At 47.6% G+C, this 19957-nt stretch overlaps 2 protein-coding genes across 2 annotated transcripts in view; both read right to left on the minus strand.

The window, feature by feature from the left end:
* LOC119456756 (cytochrome P450 3A24-like) overlaps nucleotides 1–5314 on the minus strand; it is a 91991-nt gene extending 86677 nt beyond the window's left edge. Inside the window, exon 1 of the mRNA XM_049668939.1 lies at nucleotides 5107–5314. The gene's annotated coding sequence lies outside the window, so the exon portion shown is untranslated. The remainder of the gene's footprint in view (nucleotides 1–5106) is intronic.
* LOC119455669 (cytochrome P450 3A24-like) overlaps nucleotides 1–10571 on the minus strand; it is a 37733-nt gene extending 27162 nt beyond the window's left edge. The window contains exon 1 of the mRNA XM_037717089.2: nucleotides 10251–10571. Coding sequence (XP_037573017.1) covers nucleotides 10251–10318 — 68 coding nt within the window. The 5' untranslated portion in view covers nucleotides 10319–10571. The remainder of the gene's footprint in view (nucleotides 1–10250) is intronic.
* Between the last annotated feature and the right edge of the window lie 9386 nt (nucleotides 10572–19957).

Genomic DNA, 19957 nt, shown 5'->3' on the forward strand with positions numbered 1-19957 from the left:
TCTTCACCATCATAATCGGCACAGACTATTAATTTCTGCAGAGACGCAGACTGTCCGGCGACCTTCCTCCATCGGCCGCGCCGGCTTGTTACCCAACGGCGGTGGTGACTTAGAACGTCGCCGTGGTGACGGTGACCGGCGTTGGCGACTGGTTGGTGGCGTCAGGCTGCGGTCTGAAGCTGGCGAGGCCACTCATTCTGCTATATTGATGGAAGGTATTCCGGGGTGGCCCTCCTGTGTGTTTGCAGTACCAGGGTCTGTCGGCCAGTGCTCGTCATAACTGTCGCGTTCAAAATTAGGCCAAGCTGGTGGTGGGCCATAGATTGTTGGCTATCGGAGCCGGTGACAAAATTAAGCAATGTGTCCTAAGGCACCACAGCTTGAACACACAGGCGAGGCGTGACCGACGTTGTAAGCCCCGCTGTCTACCCTGGGACGCTGCGAATAATAAATGCGATCCTCCTCAATCATACGAAAAGCACAAACACACACATTACTCACACCGCACTATACGCATTATATTAACAGGGACCCAGGCTCCCCCACTTGTAAACAGTGCGGGGCCTATCCATCAAATAAACACATCTTGTGGGAGTGCCCTGCGAACGCCATCTTCAAAAAGACAATACTTTCCATATTACCACACAACCAGCTTCCTGGCAGCTGGGAGGAGTGGACCACTCCCCCACGAAGATTTGAAAAACTATGGTGGCCGCTTCTGGAGCAGCACGTCAAGAACGTGCTGGGCCAGGAGGCATGAGCCTACCAGGAGGCCCGGACTTGGGCTTTAGTTCCTTCGGGGGTAATAAATGTTATTATTGCGATAGCAATTATATGGACACTCAAAAGCAGATTTCTGCCGTTGGCGTCGCCGTCGCCGTCGCCGTCGCCGTGAGGTTCCGTATGACGTCATTTGGAGATGAAATCGTCGCCGCGCGCCGAACGCTGTATGTGCGAGTGAAAGGGCGCGAGGGGCGCGTCTTTCACGAGGAGTGAACGCACGGCGGAGAACAAACGCGCGTTCGGCGCCGTGCTCGCTTAAGGGCTGCAGAAGTAGGCGTCTCTTTTCTCCTTTACAATCACCATATATGTAGAGCAAACGCGCCTTCTTCAGACGCGCGAGAGGCCGTGGGGGAGGGGGAGGGAAGGGAGGCGACGTTTAGCTGCGGCACCAAGTGCCTATTTATATCAGAGGCTCCAGCAACAGTCACCAACGCCGCACGCATTTTGAGCTAACGCGGGCAAAACGCCGATGGCGTCGACAACAGTTCTGCGTGTTGTTGCTACCAAAGCCGCTCACCTTACTTCGTATGACATTGCTGTGTTGCTATCGCATTCATTGCTTCGCCCTTAGGGTGAAACTGAGACATTTTCTCTCTCTCTCTCTCTCTCTCTCTCTCTCTTCCAACTGCCGATTCTTGGTGGTAGCTCTACGAGTGCGTTGATCGGGCATCATGACGTCGGGAAAGGAATATCGGTGCTGTCGCAGCTGACCGACTCGACAGTCTGCAGCGCCTGGCATGTCAGACAATGCGGATACAGCAGATGCATGTTCGTGAGGTTGGTTGGAAGCACAACCAAGCTGTTCGACATCCGCCCCTTTGGTGTGTCGTTCAAGTTCTTCGCGGACAATTTGCCTTATAGTTGCCGCAAGGTCAAATTCAAAACTGTAGTTGTCGTCAACGCTCGTAACCATTGTGACATTCGCTAACCTCCCGAACTTTGGCGTGACACGGTGCATCTTCAAGGCCTCAAATGTACGGCAATGCTTCATGAGGTTGGCGACCGAGGCGAGATTCTCCTGTCCGGTTAAGTAATTGTAAACATCCTCGGATATGCCTTCGAAAAGGTGTCCAACTTTGTCCTCTTCGGACATTCGAGGATTGACCGTTTTACAAAGCTTCAGGATCGCCTCTATGTACGTAGTACTGGTCTCACCTGGGACTTGAGTGCGCTGAAGCAATGTCTGCTCCGCCCTCTTCCTTTTCGTGGCGGAATCGCCAAAGCACTCTGTGAGGTCAGTAACGAACCTGTCCCACGTTGTGAAGGTATCTTCATGGTTCTCGAACCACACTAGCGCAGTGTCCGTGAGGAACAGAACGACATTGTCTGGCTGAGCCGTGGAGGTCCAGCCGTTGTACTTGCTCACACGCTTGTAGTGGGTGAGCCATTCCTCCGCGTCCTCGACAAATTTTCCTGAGAAAGGACGCGGCTCCATCTAATTCATCCAGGCGCCGGTTGTCCGCACTGGAGCAGCCAGAGAAGGCTGTTAATCGCCACTGTGGGACATCGTAATCTCCAGTGGAGTCGGCGGCAGTCGAGCGAGGCGTCGGCTTCGGCGTGGCACTTGCTGCAGCAGCTCCGCCGTCTTCGTCGAAGTACCCAGCATCTTCACCACAACACTGTACTAGGAAGGCTATAAGACCAAGACGCGGAGGGGCCCTATGAACAACGTTGGGAAAATTTTAGCATACTGCACTTACCGTAGAGTATGTTCATTAATCAGTCTCGTTTTCTACAACACAATAATGTCCAGGATAACTACATCGGCACAACGGTTGCCACTTTATGCAAGGCATAGCTATTCAGCACTCAAGTTGCTTATCAGCGACACAATTTCCATTTGTATCCACAGGCTCTACCAGCAACACCTAGATAGCACAGGGCCTGTTCATTCCGATCCATGACATCATGCTACCTGGCCCGAAATTTTCGTTGCCAAGCCTGGCGTGATGAAAGCGGTGACGTCGAAATCACCGCTGCTAACTCGGGAGCATCTAGAGCACTGCACGGGCCGATTCTTGCGGCCCAGGCCCGGCCCGGGCCCGTTTTTACATTGGGCGGCCCGCCCGAGCCCGATCAAAACTTTTATGGCGAGACCCGGGCCCGGCCCGGGCCCGGAAATAATTTACGTTACCCGCCCGGCCCGGCCCGCCACCCCTTTACCTTAAGCCCGAGTCCGGCCCGAGCCCGGCTCGAAACCGGCGCGAACCCGGCCCGAGACCGAAAAATACATGTTTTTCAGAGTTGAGAAGCCCGAGATTAACTCGCAGAAAGCCCGAGGCCAGCCCGGGCCCGCGTCAAAAAACCCGAGCCCGGACTTGAGTGCGCTGAAGCAATGTCTGCTCCGCCCTCTTCCTTTTCCCGGGTCAAAAAGCACACGCCGTGCCCGAGCCCGGCCCGAGCCCGTGAAAAAACTGCTCTACCCAGCCCGGCCCGGCCCACGGGCCGGGCCGGGCCGGGCTCGGGCTTTCGGGTAAGCCCGAGCCCGTGCAGTGCTCTAGGAGCATCACCATTAGATTCTATGGCAGTCGGGCCAGGTAGCAAGACGTCATGGATCGGAGTGAACGGTGCTTGTGCTATCTAGGTGGTGTTGGCTGTGCTCGTAATCTAGCAAAGCTTTCCGACAGACATAAACAGTCACCAAGGACAACCAGGCGCGCCAGCCTTATCACGCACGCCGATGTCACCACGGCTATGCGTCAGTACTTGCTTGCATGCTTCGCTACTAAATAGGTCGCACTTGCCGCAAACATAACTATCAAAGCTGCGGCATGACCTGGCTAAATTACAAGCAGAACAGAAGTGCAAGGTTTTCTTTTGGTAACTGTATGGATTATGTAGCTGTTGAACCATACTATCTTTGCAGGACAAACAGACCGAATGGCGAAAGCGTCATTCCGCGTGCTGGCTACCACACAGTTCTTGTCAGTTTGCCTTTATAAAGTGGGCCCGATTCGCATCTTTACATCAAAAGGCCCATTCAGATTTCTTATAGTAACCAACGAATGAATTATCAGTGCATGTGTAAAACGAAAAGCCTCCTACAGGTATGTCTTCCTTACTATACAATGAAATGACATCATGCAAGTGCACCCTTCTCATGGCTTCATTGGGCTTATTTTTGTTAGCAATACACAGGTACCGTGAATATTGCATCAGCAGGAATACTAATTGGCGTATGAGTACTCATATGGGGGGGCATAAGACTTTGTGGAATACACATACAACGTTAAATCTCGCCTGGAATTTAAAAAGTAAACTAGAAAAAGATGCAGTACTGGCCGAGTTGGAAATCGTCCAGTACGCTTGTGTTTTTCGGATTTTTTCCCGCCTTTCAAGCGCTCCTGTATACATTGATCATATATACCGGCTATAATACTGCGTTGTCAATGCACTCATTTTTTTACCCCGATTGGAACATGCACAAGTTCACAGAATCTAATTCATCGTCCGTGAAGATTCTGGCTTGGCATATAGCAATCAATGACGAGCATGACTAAAGGAAAGAAACCGATTTACGTTTACCTTTAGTTGAGATCTCTGATTGAGGTTATTTTGATTCTATTAAAGGGATACGGACACAAAATCTGAAAATTTTACGGAAATGCTGAAAATGAATCCTCAGTGTGTGATTACATCGAAAAGAAGTGGTCACTTAGCTCATTTTTTGAGCCGATGGCTTAATTTTTGGCGTTTTTGTTAGCGCGCCTCGCCGCCCGACCCGCGGGAATTGGAAGGTGTGACGTCACGACACCCTCGTCGGATAGCCAGCCGGCCGGCCGCGGTCATTCGAAGCAAAATAGTAACCTAGTAACGGTGATTCGAAGCGCGCCGACGCCGTCATCGCGAGCATGGATTCGAGTTCTGGTGCGTCTACCAGCGATGAGTACACGTCTGAAGACGAGGATCATCCCGACTTGGCAAGAAATATTACCGCTTACGGTTACGAGCCTTCCGCGTCAAGCGACGAAGAAGAGCAGGCGGCCGTGGAAGTGCCGGTCAGGTTTTCGCGAACCGTAGCGCGAAGATTTCGCTCTGCACCAGACACTTATGCAAGAAATATTGGTCATTTCCTGGTGTAAATTTTCGGCAGTGGCGTAATCGTGTTGCTGCCGAAGATTTACACCAGCAGCGAAGTAGAATACACTTGGTTACTGTAATATTAGCTGTTTTTGTCTGTTTGAGCTCTGCGCCACCAGGTGGCAGCACCATACAAGCCGCTCACGTTTACGATTCCGCCCGAACGCCCCAACGCCCGCATTTTTACCCGATTACCAGACAAGCTAAAGCTCTCTAATAGGCAGGTATCTAAAGTTTACGCACCTTCACGTCTCTGGGAAACGTGTGCGACGGCGTGTCACTACCGACGATGCTGTTATAACAGCAATGTCTGGGCATTTCCTTCCGCCGCGACGATTAGGCTCCGTACAGTGAACAGAGGGGAGCCTACATGCAAGCGCTTGCATGTAGGCTCCCTACGGCAAAATAGGGTGCCTCGATGCCAGCGCCGCCGTTCAGGGTGGTGCCATCCTTTGACCGCACCCGCGCCGCCGCTTTCCTCGCTGCGACGCCATCTTGAGTCACAGCGAGCGGTTGCGAGTGCTTGGTGCCGGTGCTTAGTTCGAGACACAGTGCGCGCGGATGCTTCGCTGACGCTTCTACTTGCTGGCCAGTGTTCAGCCGCATGAATGACAAGCTTGTCAAGTGTATCGAGTCGACATGACGGGCTGTTGTGTTCCCAAGTGCACCGGATCGACGCGTAAAGGGCTTCGTTGTTTACGCTTCCCCTGGGACCCAGAGCGATGGAAGAGATGGGAAACCCAAGTAAAGCGGTATCACTGGAAGGCAACGGATAACTCCTACATTTGCGAGGTCAGTGTCAAGAAAGTTTAGACTATCGCATCGTGTTTTTCATAAATAAGAAAGTATTCTCTGATCCTCGCTCACGTACCTACGTTCGCTCACGAACTAAGCACTGCACCGATGCCGAGTAGCCTATGGTTTGCGAGCGCGCGTCGCATAGGCTTTCTTGTTTTGATAAGCGCAGTCTATGCGAGTAGTACCCTTAGTTTAAGAACTGCCGAAAATGCTTCACCGCGAAATAGCCTTACATTAGCTACAAATCGTCATGTAAACCACCTATTTTACTTTTTCGCGGGAAGCACACATCGTGTGTCTCTTGTTTCTTTTTTTTCCCCTCAGTTTCTTTTTTCGCTACTGGTTATTTGGGACTAAAGAACACAGTGCTTCTGGGGAGAGCGGCTGTTGTGTACGTGGCACGCGAAGCATTGTGATTTTCTCTATTCTCAGCAGTTATCTTGCGGATCTCAGGTTGTTACGTTATATCGCTGATTTTTTAGACGAATATATTTGTAGCGTGGTGCTCGTAAGCCGATGGTCATTCGTGCTCATTCCCGATCGTAGTGGGTACTGTGACGGTCTTTAAATGCCTGTGCACGGTATGCCCAGGTGTAGTAGAGTTAAGGGGCATCATGGGACCAAAATGTTTCGGCACTTTCTGGAATGGTGTCTGTTGTAGCCTGTGCATTTCTTCGAAACGTGTGAAGCGAGGTAATACAGCATTACTTCTACGAAAATTTATTTTTAAGCACTGTAATGGGTTCTCTGTATTTACAAGACAACTTTTCATATCAATAATCACTTTTGTTGTTTTACTTGTACTTAGAAACACGTTGAAGAGGACCAGTACGAGGGAAATCGACAGGATAGGCGCCGTCTGTTAAAGTCAACGGCCCTACATCATCATGGACTATATTTTCGAAGTGAAAAATATTGCTAATCTGTATTTGACTGTCTTAGTTTCATTTACGGTTTTGTACGCGATATGTATGCAGCGTTGTTTATTTTTTCAATGTAGTTATCAGTGTTCTAATGGTTATTTATAAAATGTTCTGTACTCGCCATCGATGTGTTTGGCTGATGCGACGTATTCGATGGTAGCTGATGTATTCTGGCTGGATATCTTGATTAATATTACCCGCGGTTGCTTTTTCTTGTTTGCATTCTAGTTTTCGATTTATATTGTGTGTAATAAGGTTGATGTACTCACTTGAACCCCCCCCCCCCCCCCATGTAATGAATAAATTTTAAAAAACTCTCACTATTCCGAATTGTGTGTCGAGCCTACCTTGCGAATTTTTTTTTTATCTCGTCTTTCAACATAACCTTCAGGCGCCACACAGTATATATAATTTTTAATGTGCATATCTCTTTCATGATTTATTGTACTAGACATTATAAGTAAATGTATTTTGTGCATCGTTTGGTTTCTTGTGTGTACTATGCAAGATTGACACAGACAAGTTACGTTACATGTTTCTCTACAGCACTAACTAAATCTTAATTTCACATCGCAGTTATTTTTACACCAGCTTAATCCTGTCAGCACACAGTTTTGTGGGCAAAAAAAAGGAAAATTGCGCGTAGATATCGTCAAATAATTGCAACGAACGCGAAGAGCACGCGCGACGCAAGGGAAACTAACTGCCGTGCGCGAGTGGCTGGCTACGGTAAAGGAGGCGTGACGTGTAAACCAAAATACAACAGCGAAAAAGAAAAACTTCCACACACAGGGGGTCGCAAACCTTCTATACCAAGCATCGAAGCGCAAAAAAATAGTGCGTATTTCAAACATACACACGGCATGTTAAATGTAAATTGAATTAGGCAACTTGGGGCATGTTCCCGGCGCCATACATTTACGTCTTGGACCTTCGACGAGTTAACGGCTATTGGTTATAAAGATGTGCAGATGCGATACCGATAAAAAAATCCTCATCAAGGCAAAGCACTTGGAAGTGCGCCGCGAGTAACACTATTTATGAACGCAAGTGTAGCTGAGTCTCAGCTCGTGTGACTCAATATGGCGGCGCCAGCGGGGTTGTCTCCACCCTGGATGGCGGCGCTGGGCATCGAGGCACCCTACGGTGATGATGATGATGATGATTTATTGGCATCCCCTTTGAAACGGGGCGGCGACAAATAGTCACCTAGCCTGCTTGATTTAATCAGGTATACTATACATGTTCTTTATCTAGCATTTTTGTATACCTATCATTACTTTTCTTTTTCAAAAATTTACCCTGTACCACTGCCTATGATCTTAAGAGATCAGGTTGCATCCATCTTTTCCCTACTTTTTTTCCACCAGTACTCTAATCGTCTCTTGCTGATCTCTACGGCTGATCTGTTTATGTTTCCTTCCACTTTAAACCCAAGCGCTTCTGGGAGTTGCACGTTACCTACGGTTCTCGCTGGGTGGATCCCGTCGCATTCCATTAGGATGTGCTGAGTGGTCTCTGGATCTTTACTGCAGCATACACATGTCTCATCTAATTCCGAATATTTGTTCCGATATGTTTTCGTCCTTAGGCAACCGGCTCGAGCCTCAAATAGCAAGGCACTGCCCTTTGTGTTATCGTACAGATTTTCCCTTCTAATTTCTTTCTTCTCATTCTTGTAAATCTCCATTGTCCTTTTCGTTTCCATTCTTTGCATCCAATTCACGGTCTCTATTTCTCTCACTTTCTTTCTGATGACCCCTGGTTGTCTATTTACAGTTTCGATTATCCTGTACTTGGTTGCCAACTTCCTTGACCTCTTCCTCCATTCTGTGTCCACGCTTTTCATGTAGAGATACTTGTGCACTTTAGCCGCCCATTTATTTTCATCCATGTTCCTGAGCCTTTCTTCAAAACTAATTTTGCTTTGTGCTTCTCTGACTTCAAAAGAGGCCCAACCCATGTCTCCATGCACTGCCTCATTTGTCGTATTACCGTGTGCTCCCAAAGCCAACCGGCCTACTGATCTTTGGTTAACTTCCAAACCCGCCAATATATCCGATTTTAAGCATATAATGGCATTTGCGAATGTTAGCGCTGGCACCATTACTCCTTTCCAGATTCCACGCACCACCTCATACTTATTGTGGCCCCACAGTGCTCTGTGTTTCATTAATGCTGCATTCCGCTTCCCCTTTATTTTCAGATTATCTTGGTGGTTGCTTGAGTAATTCTTTCCTTCGTTTATGTGTACGCCGAGGTACTTATATTGCTTCACTATGGGTATTACTTGCTGTTGAATTGACACCACGAAGTTACTCGTGTGCTCATTAAAGATCATAATCCCTGATTTCTCTGTGCTAAACTTAAGGCCTAGATTTGTCGCTGCGTTCCCACAGATATTCGCAAGTATCTGTAAATCTTTTTTATTGTCCGCTAGTAGCACAATGTCGTCTGCGTACATCAGTCCAGGGATCTTCTGTTGCACCATTTGTCCATTACGGCAAAACGCCGTGCAGCGCCAATGGTGGTAGGAATGTGAAACACTGAGACGGCCGCTCCGAGCCCCGCGGCAGCGACTGAACGTGTTTCAACGCGCGCGTGACGTTCAAAATGTCGCGTGTGTTGTTTTGCGGCTTTAAGCCGATAAGCTGTATTGAAAATTACTTTCGTGCGCCTATACTCGACAAAGGAGACAAGCTGTATGTGGCGGGCCACGTTTACGACGTGAAGGAGACCGACGGCGCCGACTTGAGGGCGCCGTCGGTCACTCTCAGCAAGGGAAACAAGTGTAAGACGTTTCCTTGCAGGTAGGGAGAACATGCATGCATTTTTATATCAGCAAGTGGTTTTGACGCATAAGCGGAAGCGCACACGCTACCACGACTTATTGGAGGAAAATCTGCGGTGCAATTTAAACGAAGACGAAGAACACACAAACAGGACGGGAGCTTGCGGCGCTTTGTAACTAGCTCAAACCAAGAGTATACTACCGCGACGTTTTTTGAATGAGAACAGTCACAAATCGACATTCGGTGATTACACGTCGTTTTTGCTACGTTGCCAGGTTTTCCGGTGCGTGGTCACAGAAATGTCCAACTGCAGCTCTGCTATATACAGTATTTTGCGCAGGCCGACGTGCGCAGAAACGCATTTTTGCAAATCTATAACTGAAGCGTTTTTAGGTGTTGATTTTTCCTTTATTGCCTACTCCGCCGTTCAAGAAGTGTTTGGAGCAGATCCTGCTTGTCTGCTTCGGCATCCACGGAGAGCCGTCATTCTCGCCGAAGAAAAGAAGAGGAGCATCATTGCGAATACTACGCAGTTCATACTGACGACACAGTGCCCTATGCATGCGGCCGCAAGCAAGAGCGCACATGCAGTAACCGAATGACTTCTTCACGAGACGGTGCATCGTGCGCCACAACATGGCTGCACCATGCAGGCCACTCACGTTTACGCCTCCGCCCCTTCCGTAAAACGCTTAGTCCGCCAGCGTTTGCCCGAATACCGGACACGATAAAGCTCTCTAATACCTTCTTAGCTGTACATGCAGAAACTGCTCCTCGCGAAACACATGACAATTGCGTGTTTTTTTTTTCTTCGTTTTTTTTTTCGGCACAGTACACCTCCAGGATACCGGAAACAAACCACTAAGTTACTCACATGTACAGCAGAAAGTAAGCAGTCACAGTAATAATGGCGACGTCAACTAGGCCAAGTTGGAAAGCCATCGCACAGCCTGCTTTGCGCACTGCGCACAAACTGAACGTTCAGAACTGTGGACGTGAAAATAGGAGAGCAAATGCGGACGTTTGTTGCGGGATTCCAGTGACACACGGATGTGGAGACTCAAGGAAAGTGGACTTGAAAGACACGCGCAGGTTGTGAGAAGCCAGACACACGCCTGGCGTGTAGACAGAAAATTATATCTGCGTTGCCATGACGCCTCTTGAAAGAGAAGAGATAATAGACAGAACATGTACAGACGTCAACACGCTTGTCTAAAATACACACCTGAGGGCCAAAGCAGCCACCAAAGCTTAAGCCGACCACCAGGTCGAGAGAAATGAATCGAAACTGTAAATGTAGTCCCGCAACCTTACATACAGTCGATTTTTTGCCACATGTCATCTTCAGATATCGCTAGCGCAGTCCCGAGAGCGTGGTTCACGCGTTCTAGAGAAGTGTGTTGACCTCTGTACATGGAGACGCTGCACAATCAACAAGCACGCTGTTATCTACCATGCGTACCACGTCCAACAAAATCTTTCAAGTCGTATAGGCAGTATTATCACACTTGACGATATCATCCATGAAGAGTTCAGTTTTTACAAGTCTTCTGTCAGTTATACCCCACAGATAATGGGGTATTGGTCTAATAAATAAATAAACAAATAAATAAATAAATAAACATTTTCAGATATGCAAGATACTAAAGCGGCATTCATAAGAGGGAGCTCTCGACCTGTAGGAATGCATGACGTCATGAGCGGTCACGCTGCTTACCCGCTTACACGGATTGAATGGGTATTGTGGGATGTCAATGTTTTCAGCCGGTTTTAGTGACCTATGCTCTGTACACCGAGCGTACACGCCGGCGAAGGTATGCTGTCCCAAAGAAATAGGAATTTCTCACCGAGTAAGATCGACAAGATCATTTATTGAAAACCCAGTGAACAAGACTGCAAAGGCAGGGCCGATTTAATGCCGCCTCTATGCTTTTCAGGAAACCAACTTTTCAGGAAAAGCTGGGTATAGAAGTGGCAACCGCGAAGGCGCCGCCATGTCATAACTTCTTCATGTGGCCATCGCAACTATCTCGATTAGCTAAATATAATGCTTTACAATGCAAAAAGGACATGAAATATAAAGCAAAAATAATCATTTTGCACGTATACAGCACGTATATTTGAACAGTGTATAAAATTAATTCCTTATATTTTAAACAAAATCCGATAGCTATATTTCAGTTGATTGTGCGTGAGAGGGTTCATTTCCAGGCGCCTTAAGTAGATGGTGCCTGCACATCCAGGAACGTACAAGAAGGCTCGAAATCGCTTACGATCGCGCGTGTCATCTGAATAACACCTCGTCGACTGCGCTTGCTGTTGATTCGCACTGAGAACTGAGCTTTGCCTGTACTCCACCTGACAAACACATCTGTTAAACACGGTTAACCTTTATTGTTCCACCTCATTATACAATCATGTTATGTACCAACATCGTTTTATCATAGCGGTCATATGACGGCGCCCATGCGGTTACCTATTTCATTGCACGTGTGCTATGGGGAGCTTTTCTTCTAGAGTTGGTTACACGAGTATTGTATTATTTCTATGATACTACCGGTGCACGCGATGGGGTAGGTTGCTGTACTAGTCGACAAGGGCCCCGTGAATTCCTCACATCAACAAGGGGGGGGGGCGTCTCACATCCTGTGGCGATGCCTAGGTCAGAACATTGGCCCCGAAAGGCATGACGTTTTCGTCACGTCAAGTGAGGGCTTTCTCCCTCGTATGAGTACCACTTTATGTGCATTGGGAAGATAGCAGCCTCCGAGATCACACTCACAAGTCCTGACCTCGTCAATCTAGGTCCTCCCCCCCCCCCCCCCCCCCCCCTTCCGCGTCGACACCAGATTGTGCAACGTCAGCTTGCGGCGGTAGAAAGCGCTGAATGAGGTAGAAGCGAAAGGAAGCGCTGTGTCTGTGTACTTTGTGTGCCTCTCCTGTCGTCGTCTTCGTCAATTCCGCGCTGTAGCCTTCTACGATGTTCAACCGACAAGCCCAACTGGTTACTCTGCTGAATGTGGGTCGCTGAATGTAGGTCGCTAATGTGGGTCACCAGCCTGGCGCTGGATAATCCTGGACAGCGGGCATACTTTAACACGCCCGGAGCACACTCCACACACTTCCCGCATCGCAACCAGGAGCCGGTATTTCCAGTACTGCGCAGTCCTTACCCAATCTCGGCTACGCCACCTAGGAACTAAGTGGCGTTGCTCCCTCACCCCCTCACCCCCTCACCCCGTGCTACTCCGCCCTCACCCCGTGCTTTCACTTCCATCGCCACGTTCCACTTTGCTACTGTTTCCAGGTGGGCCATCCCAACTGCAGCGCTGACCACTTACCCCAACGCCCTCCCGCGAACTGACCACGTGACCTGTGATGTTCCTTTCACGTTACTCCAGTCTCTCCCGTGCCGCTCTTGGATCTACGCCAGCGGCATCTTCCGCTGAAAATCGTACGCCGATACCAGCTGAGAAGGCAGTTAATTATACTAGTGAATGTTTTCGCATTAATGTGTTCGCTACAGGGCGCGAGGACATAAGGTGGCTACATCAAACGGTAGCGCCCCGCCCCGTTAACGTGTTACGACTCGTACATGGGATAACGTATAAGGTACGACACACATAAGGAATAAGGATACGCGCGGACACTATCCTGGACATTTCAATAAGTGCCTGCAAAGTGAGCGAAGGATGTCACTGCCATATAATTGGTTCAGGGCCAACTGCAAGGACAGAAAGCTTTACAGAGGCTCTCCCTCCACTTGATACAATGCACCAGCGCGTTGTGCGTATGTTGAAACGTGTTTGGCCAAGCCGGCTTCTTGCGCTAAGGAAGGAATCGCGAGACAATACGCCGTAAAATATGTTCGTGTTGAATGCTATCTGTAGAACCGAAGGCTTGCAATGATGACTCAATGCATCGATCGCGCAGATTCGCAGCGAGAAATTTAACGTGGGCATGTACATCAGTGCCCGATGTTTCTATTTCGCTGAGATCGGTGCAGGCCATTTGGTTCAAACAATTTATTTTCAGGAACACCTGTGACACATAACGCGACTTGGCCCGTTCAGGTGGAACACATGAAGTGACAGACATTACTTTCCCGACAAACTAAAATTTTCGTGAAAGAAATAAAAATACTTACAATATATTTTCTTCGTTCATTACTTGAATTCAAACATCAATATTGAAACCGACGAAATTAAAATCATATTCGCTGAGCATAAATCCTTATTATTCCTTAAATCCTTATAAATCCTTAATCGCTGAGCATAAATCCTGTCATTATTTTCGTAATATCCGTTGCAATAATTTGCTAAAATGTGCACTGGCGTTGCAGTGATATTCCGGGATGAAGGAAGCTTTAAAAAACACAAATAAACAGGAACCCTGATATATTGCGTACCACATATTAGAGATAAATATGCCACAAGTAACCTAGTCTTAAGCCTTCTGATAAGCAGATATGACTTCAGTGCTGCTAAATTTTACGATTTCAGCGCCTAACGCAATTGGAATGATTAAACACTTAATTATCAAATCTCTTTATTTAGCTACCTGTACATTGAGATTTATCGTACAAGTAATGCACATATCTTGAGATTATCTACCTCAAGAGGCAGCATTGGGCTTTCAAGAGCGATTATTGTGTTTTCTATCTAAACAACATGCCGATTTAATAAACTGGGGGAATCAGTTCAGGTAAAGCAATCATTTGCGCTTGAAAAGAACGCCAACCCACCGCGGTGGCTTAGACAATGAGCCTTTTGAACAATGCTACAGGACATCACAATGAGAGAGAAATCATGTTTTCCGGATTCGTGACTGATTCTCTGAGAGACCAGATTCTCTTTCGAACGGCGGATGAGAAATTGCGCGCGAGGCCTGTACGCGAAATTGACCTCATGCTAGGCAAGGTGGTTCAGATACGCAATGCAGCTGAGTTGGAGTGGCAAGAAAACACAGCGTAGGAAGATTGCGCCTTAACAAATGCGAGTATGCTGCTTCTGTGGATAAAACGAGTGAAGCAAAGTCGCTAATGACGCCTCGTTGCATGAGCTACAACTGTAGCCATGGAAGACGGCATCTCCATGGCCTTCGCGAAAACGTGCATGAAATGCGTAAGAAAGAACAATTTTGCTGAATGCTGCCCAACAAAGCCAGCAACGAATATGAGTTGCTGCGTCCCCGCTAACCACACGGAAAGCAGCGTCGGTAAATAGGGAACTGATGTTACCCATCACAAAGAACCCAGCTGCATCTTTCCGCAGTGACGTCCAAAATCGACAGCAATTCAGACGACGAATTTGCCATTCTGAACGTGCAAACATGCTCAGTGGATGGTGACGGCTCTGTACGCTCAGTGGCAGAAGTCGCATCTCAAGGTCGATATCGGTTTTCAAGCCAACCTCCTGTCGTACTCTCTTTTTCGGAAGCTGCGACAACCGCCCTCTTTTACGTGAACATGTCGCAGTTCATCGTAGTTACAACGGAAACTTGATAAAACATCTTAGCGCGACTATGGAGCAACGGAAAATTGTCCACTCTGAAAAAAATAAGAGATAGTTCAGGCCACCCGACCAGCCACTCTCTCCAAGCAGCAAAGGAATTTGGCTTTCGCGAAGCTGTCATATGTAATAGGCCGCCTGCGGCGAGAAAAGAAAACGACGATGTGAACGGAGCATTCTGAACGGCACGAGCGCGCGAGGCGCGTGACTCGAGGTATGGTCGAGGCGGAAGCGAGGCTGAGCTGGCATTATCGACGTGGATCTGCGCCGGGAAGGTCCCATCGTCAGCTACGCTCTGGCGACGGGAGACTTGGAGGTTCGGCCGAGTCCGTGACGCGGGTGGTCCGAGGTGCAGTCGTCGACCACGGAGACGTTCGAGGGAGGCTACTTGGACTAGCTGCAGCATCACACGGCAAGCCGGGCACTCCAGAGAGGATCCCCCTTCTTCGGCAGACCAGCGCGTTCGATGATCCCCGGAACCCCACGTCGGCACTCGGGAAAGGAGCTCACGGAAGCGGCGGCCGAGCACGTCGCTAGGCCTAACCCGTCGAGCGTCCCTGCCACGTCAGCAACAGCGACCGGGTTAAACAGGCTTTGGGACGCGATCTTGTACGCGTTCCAAAATGGAACGGAGGCGTTCCATTCCATTTTGGAACGCGTACAAGATCGCGCCCTTGGAGACGAGCGTGTTGACGGACCGACTTCAATGCAGCAATGTTTATGCGACGGTCGGCGAAAACAGCGACATGGAGAAAGATCCTGCAAGTTTCCGTTTGGAAAGATACGTGCAACGACGAACTGAGTAAGAACAGTCTTTTATAGTAGCGTCACAACATTAGGCCAGAGTTGCCCGACTTTCGTGTAGAAAACGCCCAGAACTATCATGGACCGGATAAAGGGCATGTTTAGTGATTTATTAGGTTGTTTGTCTGCTAGTCTTTATTTCTTCAATGTGTGCTAGTTCGAGTGAGTTTTTAGTTTGAGGTTTTGGTTTTGAGCGTGATTAAATATCTGCTTGCACACTGTGTCGCCATGCGTCTTCCAATCCCATCTCTATTAACACCCGTGACCCGCACGCCCCCGAGTTCAATGACAAACAAAACAAAAAACATCACAGAAGCCTTTTGCTTCTATCTCGCTTTCCATCATCGTTTGGGGATACGCAAAGAGTTAACAGGTGGATCAACGTGTTCGTGTAACGCGAGCATGTCTGCGACGAAGACGGTGACGACGCGATAACGACGATCGTAGGACGGCGACGGCACGCTTTCTGCTACGGCCGTTCGACGCCAGCTTTCCGACTTGCTGACTAATGCCGACTCTTGGCGCCTCCATAGTTGTAGGTGCTAAAGGTGCGTAGGCGAGAGAGCGCAGACTGTGATGCCGTCTGCGACTAAGTGTGATGCGATATTATGTGGAAACGGCCAGATATTTACAATATCACACGAGCCTCGGTCGCACGCTGTGTGACCGCATTCTAACAGCGAGAAGCGGTGAGATCGCCAATATTGTGCACAAATGTGTACTGCACCTTTCGTGACCCACATACAATTAGGTAGGCCTGACTCGTTGGGGTAGGCGCGACATCAACATGATTTTTGATGCAACCATCGCGTCTGGCACAACAGCGATGGCAAACAATTATAATTCTATCAAAGCGATCACGTGTCAAGGACACACACCAAGCGCATGGCAATTACACTCTTTATTAAGTGGTGTCGGGACGTTTGCACAGGGGGTGATGCTTCGTGCAAGCTCATTCCAGTCAAGAGGCCACTATCATCAAATCTTAAGCAAGAGATCTTACATGCCGTCACTGCGTCTCGATATGGGTAGATCTTTTCGTACTGGTGAATTATTAAAACGTTTTTCATGTAAAATGTACATTATTCTTTTTTCCGCGCAGAGGCATTGCACTTTAGCTTTCACCATGCAATACAGTGACTTCTTGCATTTCCGTAACACCACATCTCAGAGGTGTCGATCTGGCCTTCTCCGTATCCCGACAGTGATATCTTCTGCTGTCAAGACACCAAGACCTTTCTTAATCTTCAACGGAACCTGCAAAAGTCGAAACAGAGAGACACGTGTATTCTACTATGTACGTGGTGAGCAGAACATCCATTCTTCATTTTTATTATCGTATGTTTTTTTTTTTCAGATAAAAGCTCCACCCCATTGTTGTTTTCCAAGGAACCCTCAGTGAAAGCAACTTGAGTTCTAATTACCGGTAACCCATAGTGGAACGACTCATCATCAGCCTATATTTATGTCCACTGCAGGACTAAGGCCTCTCCCTGCGATCTCCAATTACCCCTGTGTAGCGCTAGCTGATTCCAACTTGCGCCTGCGAATTTCCTAACTTCATCACTCAACCTAGTTTTCTACCATCCTCGACTGCGCTTCCCTTCTCTTGGTATCCATTCTGTAACTCTAATGGTCCACCGGTTATCCATCCTACGCATTACATGGCCTGCCCATCTTCATTACTTTTCATTAATGTCCATTAGAATATCGGCTATCCCAGTTTATTCTCTGATCCACTCCACTCTCTTACCGTCTCTTAACGTTAGGCCTAACATTCTTCGTTCCATCGCTCTTTGTGCGGTCCTTAACTTGTTCTCGAGCTTCTAGAATTGTTAACCTCAAAGTTTCTGCCCCCTATGTTAGCATCTACCAGTCGAATGCAATGCTTGTATACTTTTCTTTTCAACGACAGCGCTAAGCTCCCAGTCAGGATTTGGCAATGCCTGCCGTGTGCACTCCAACCTAATTTTATTATTCTGTAAGTTTCCTTCTTATGATCAGGGTCCCCGGTGAGTAATTGGCCTAGATAAACGTACTCCTTTACAGACTCTAGAGGCTGGCTGGCGATCCTGAATTCTTGTTCCCTTGCCAGGCTATATATACAGAACATTATTTTTGTATTCTGCATATTATTCTTTACCCCACTCGTACACTTTCTCGCTTGAGATCCTCAATCATTTGTTGTAATTCGTCCCCATTGTTGCTGAATAGGACAATGCCATCTGTAAACCGAAGGTTGCTGAGATATTCGCCGTAGATCCTCACTCCTAAGTCTTCCCAGTCTAAGAGGTTGAATACTTCTTCTAAGTAAGCGCTGAATAATATTGAAGAGATTGGGTTTCATTTCCTGACCCCTTTTTTGACAAGTAACTTTCTACTTATCCTGTGGAGAACCAAGGTAGCTGTGGAATCTTTGTAGATATCTTCCAAGATATTCACGTATGCCTCCTGTACTCCTTGATTACGGATTGCCGCTATGATTGCTGGTATCTTTACTTCATCAAATGAATTTTCACAATCTGTGAAAGCCATATAGAGAAGTTTATTGTACTCCGCAGATTTCTCGATTGCGTGATTGACGACATGGATGTGATACATTGTAGAATATCCCTTCCTGAAGCCAGCCTGTTCTCTTGGTTGATTGAAGTCAAGTGTTGCCCTGATTCTATGGGAAATTGTCTTGGTCAATGGTTTATACAATACTGAAAGCAAGTTACTGGGCCTATAATTATTCAATTCTTTAACGCCGCCATTCTTATGGATTAGTATAATGTTGGCATTCTTCCAGCTCTCTGGTACACATGAAGTCGTGAGGCATTGCGCATAAAGGCCCGCCAGCTTTTCAAGCATATCTCCTCCATCTTTGATTAAATCGACTGTTATTCCATCTTCTCCAGTAGCTTTTCCCCTTGTCATGTCTTGCAAGGCCCTTCTAACTTCATCGCTAGTTATAAAAGGAGCCCTCTGTATTCTGTTCATCACTACTTCGAATGAAAGTAGCTTGGCTGCTCTGGGTATTGTACAGGTCGGTATAAAATTGTTCCGCTGCTTTTACTGTCATCGACATTTCTGATGATATTACCCTGCTTATGTTTGAGTGAATTCATCTTGCTTTGTCCTATGCAAAGTTTTCTTCTCAATGATTTCATGCTGCGTCCATATTTTACTGCTTCGTCAGTCTTTTCCACGTTAAATTTCGAATATTCCTTACTTTCTTCTTCTTGATCAGTTTTGACGGTTCAGCGAATTCAATCTGATCTCTTCAGTTGGGCACTTTCATGCTTTGTGGTTTCTTTATTAGGTCCTTTGTTATTTGGGAGAGCTTACCGACTGGTTGCCTTGGTGCCCTACCTCCCACTTCAATTGCTGCTTCTGAGATCAACCTAGTTACGGTTTCATTCATTACCTCTATGTTGTCTTTATCTTCCTGTTATAAAGCTGCATATTTATTTGCGAGCACCAGCCTGAATTGGTCTGATTTACCCTTACTGCGTCTAGGTTGGCCTGTTTCCTCTTGACTAATTTCACTCTTTCTCTCTTCAAATTGAGAGAAATCCTAGACCTCACAAACCTATGGTCACTGCACTTTACCCTACCTAACACTTCTGAGCAGCAGTTGCAGGAATAAGGACGCCTCTTAAATATCTGCCTTTTCTACTGCAGAGCGGTGCTGACGACTACGTGGCTCCCGCTGTCATCGTCCTGCGCAGCATTCTTCCGCGTGTAGCTGCTTTCCTGCCTGCACGTGCTGCCTTACTGCGCCTCCCCTTAGGCTCCACTGCGCCTGCGCCGTCTGGCCTCAAGGAGATATAAAAAGTAACCACTGAGGCATTCGGTACACTTCTGAGCAGCAGTTGCAGGAATAAGGACGCCTCTTAAATATCTGCCTTTTCTACTGCATGTTTGTCTTTTTTTTATTTTTCGTCCTTTTTTACGTATCTACCTGCGGCTGCTGCTCACCAGTGTTTCCTTGAGTTATTGCCTCTACTGTAACATGCCTTCAAATGCTGAACTTGCTAAAAAAATTGAACAACTTGAATCACTGCTTAATAATAAACTCGATAACCTTGTTGATAGCCTTGCTTCTAAGATTGGAAAACAGCTTGATGACCAGGGTCTTGGTAACCTTACGTCGCTGGCTGACAGTGTGCGTTACATGAGTGACCAATACGATAAAGTGCGGATGACTGTCGCTGAACTGGTAGATTCAAACAAAGATTTGAGGGCTCAAATTGAAGCGCTAGCAAGGAGGATTGCAGACATG

This window comes from Dermacentor silvarum, chromosome 6, assembly GCF_013339745.2.
Source record: "Dermacentor silvarum isolate Dsil-2018 chromosome 6, BIME_Dsil_1.4, whole genome shotgun sequence".
Classification (NCBI taxonomy): Eukaryota; Metazoa; Arthropoda; class Arachnida; order Ixodida; family Ixodidae; genus Dermacentor; species Dermacentor silvarum.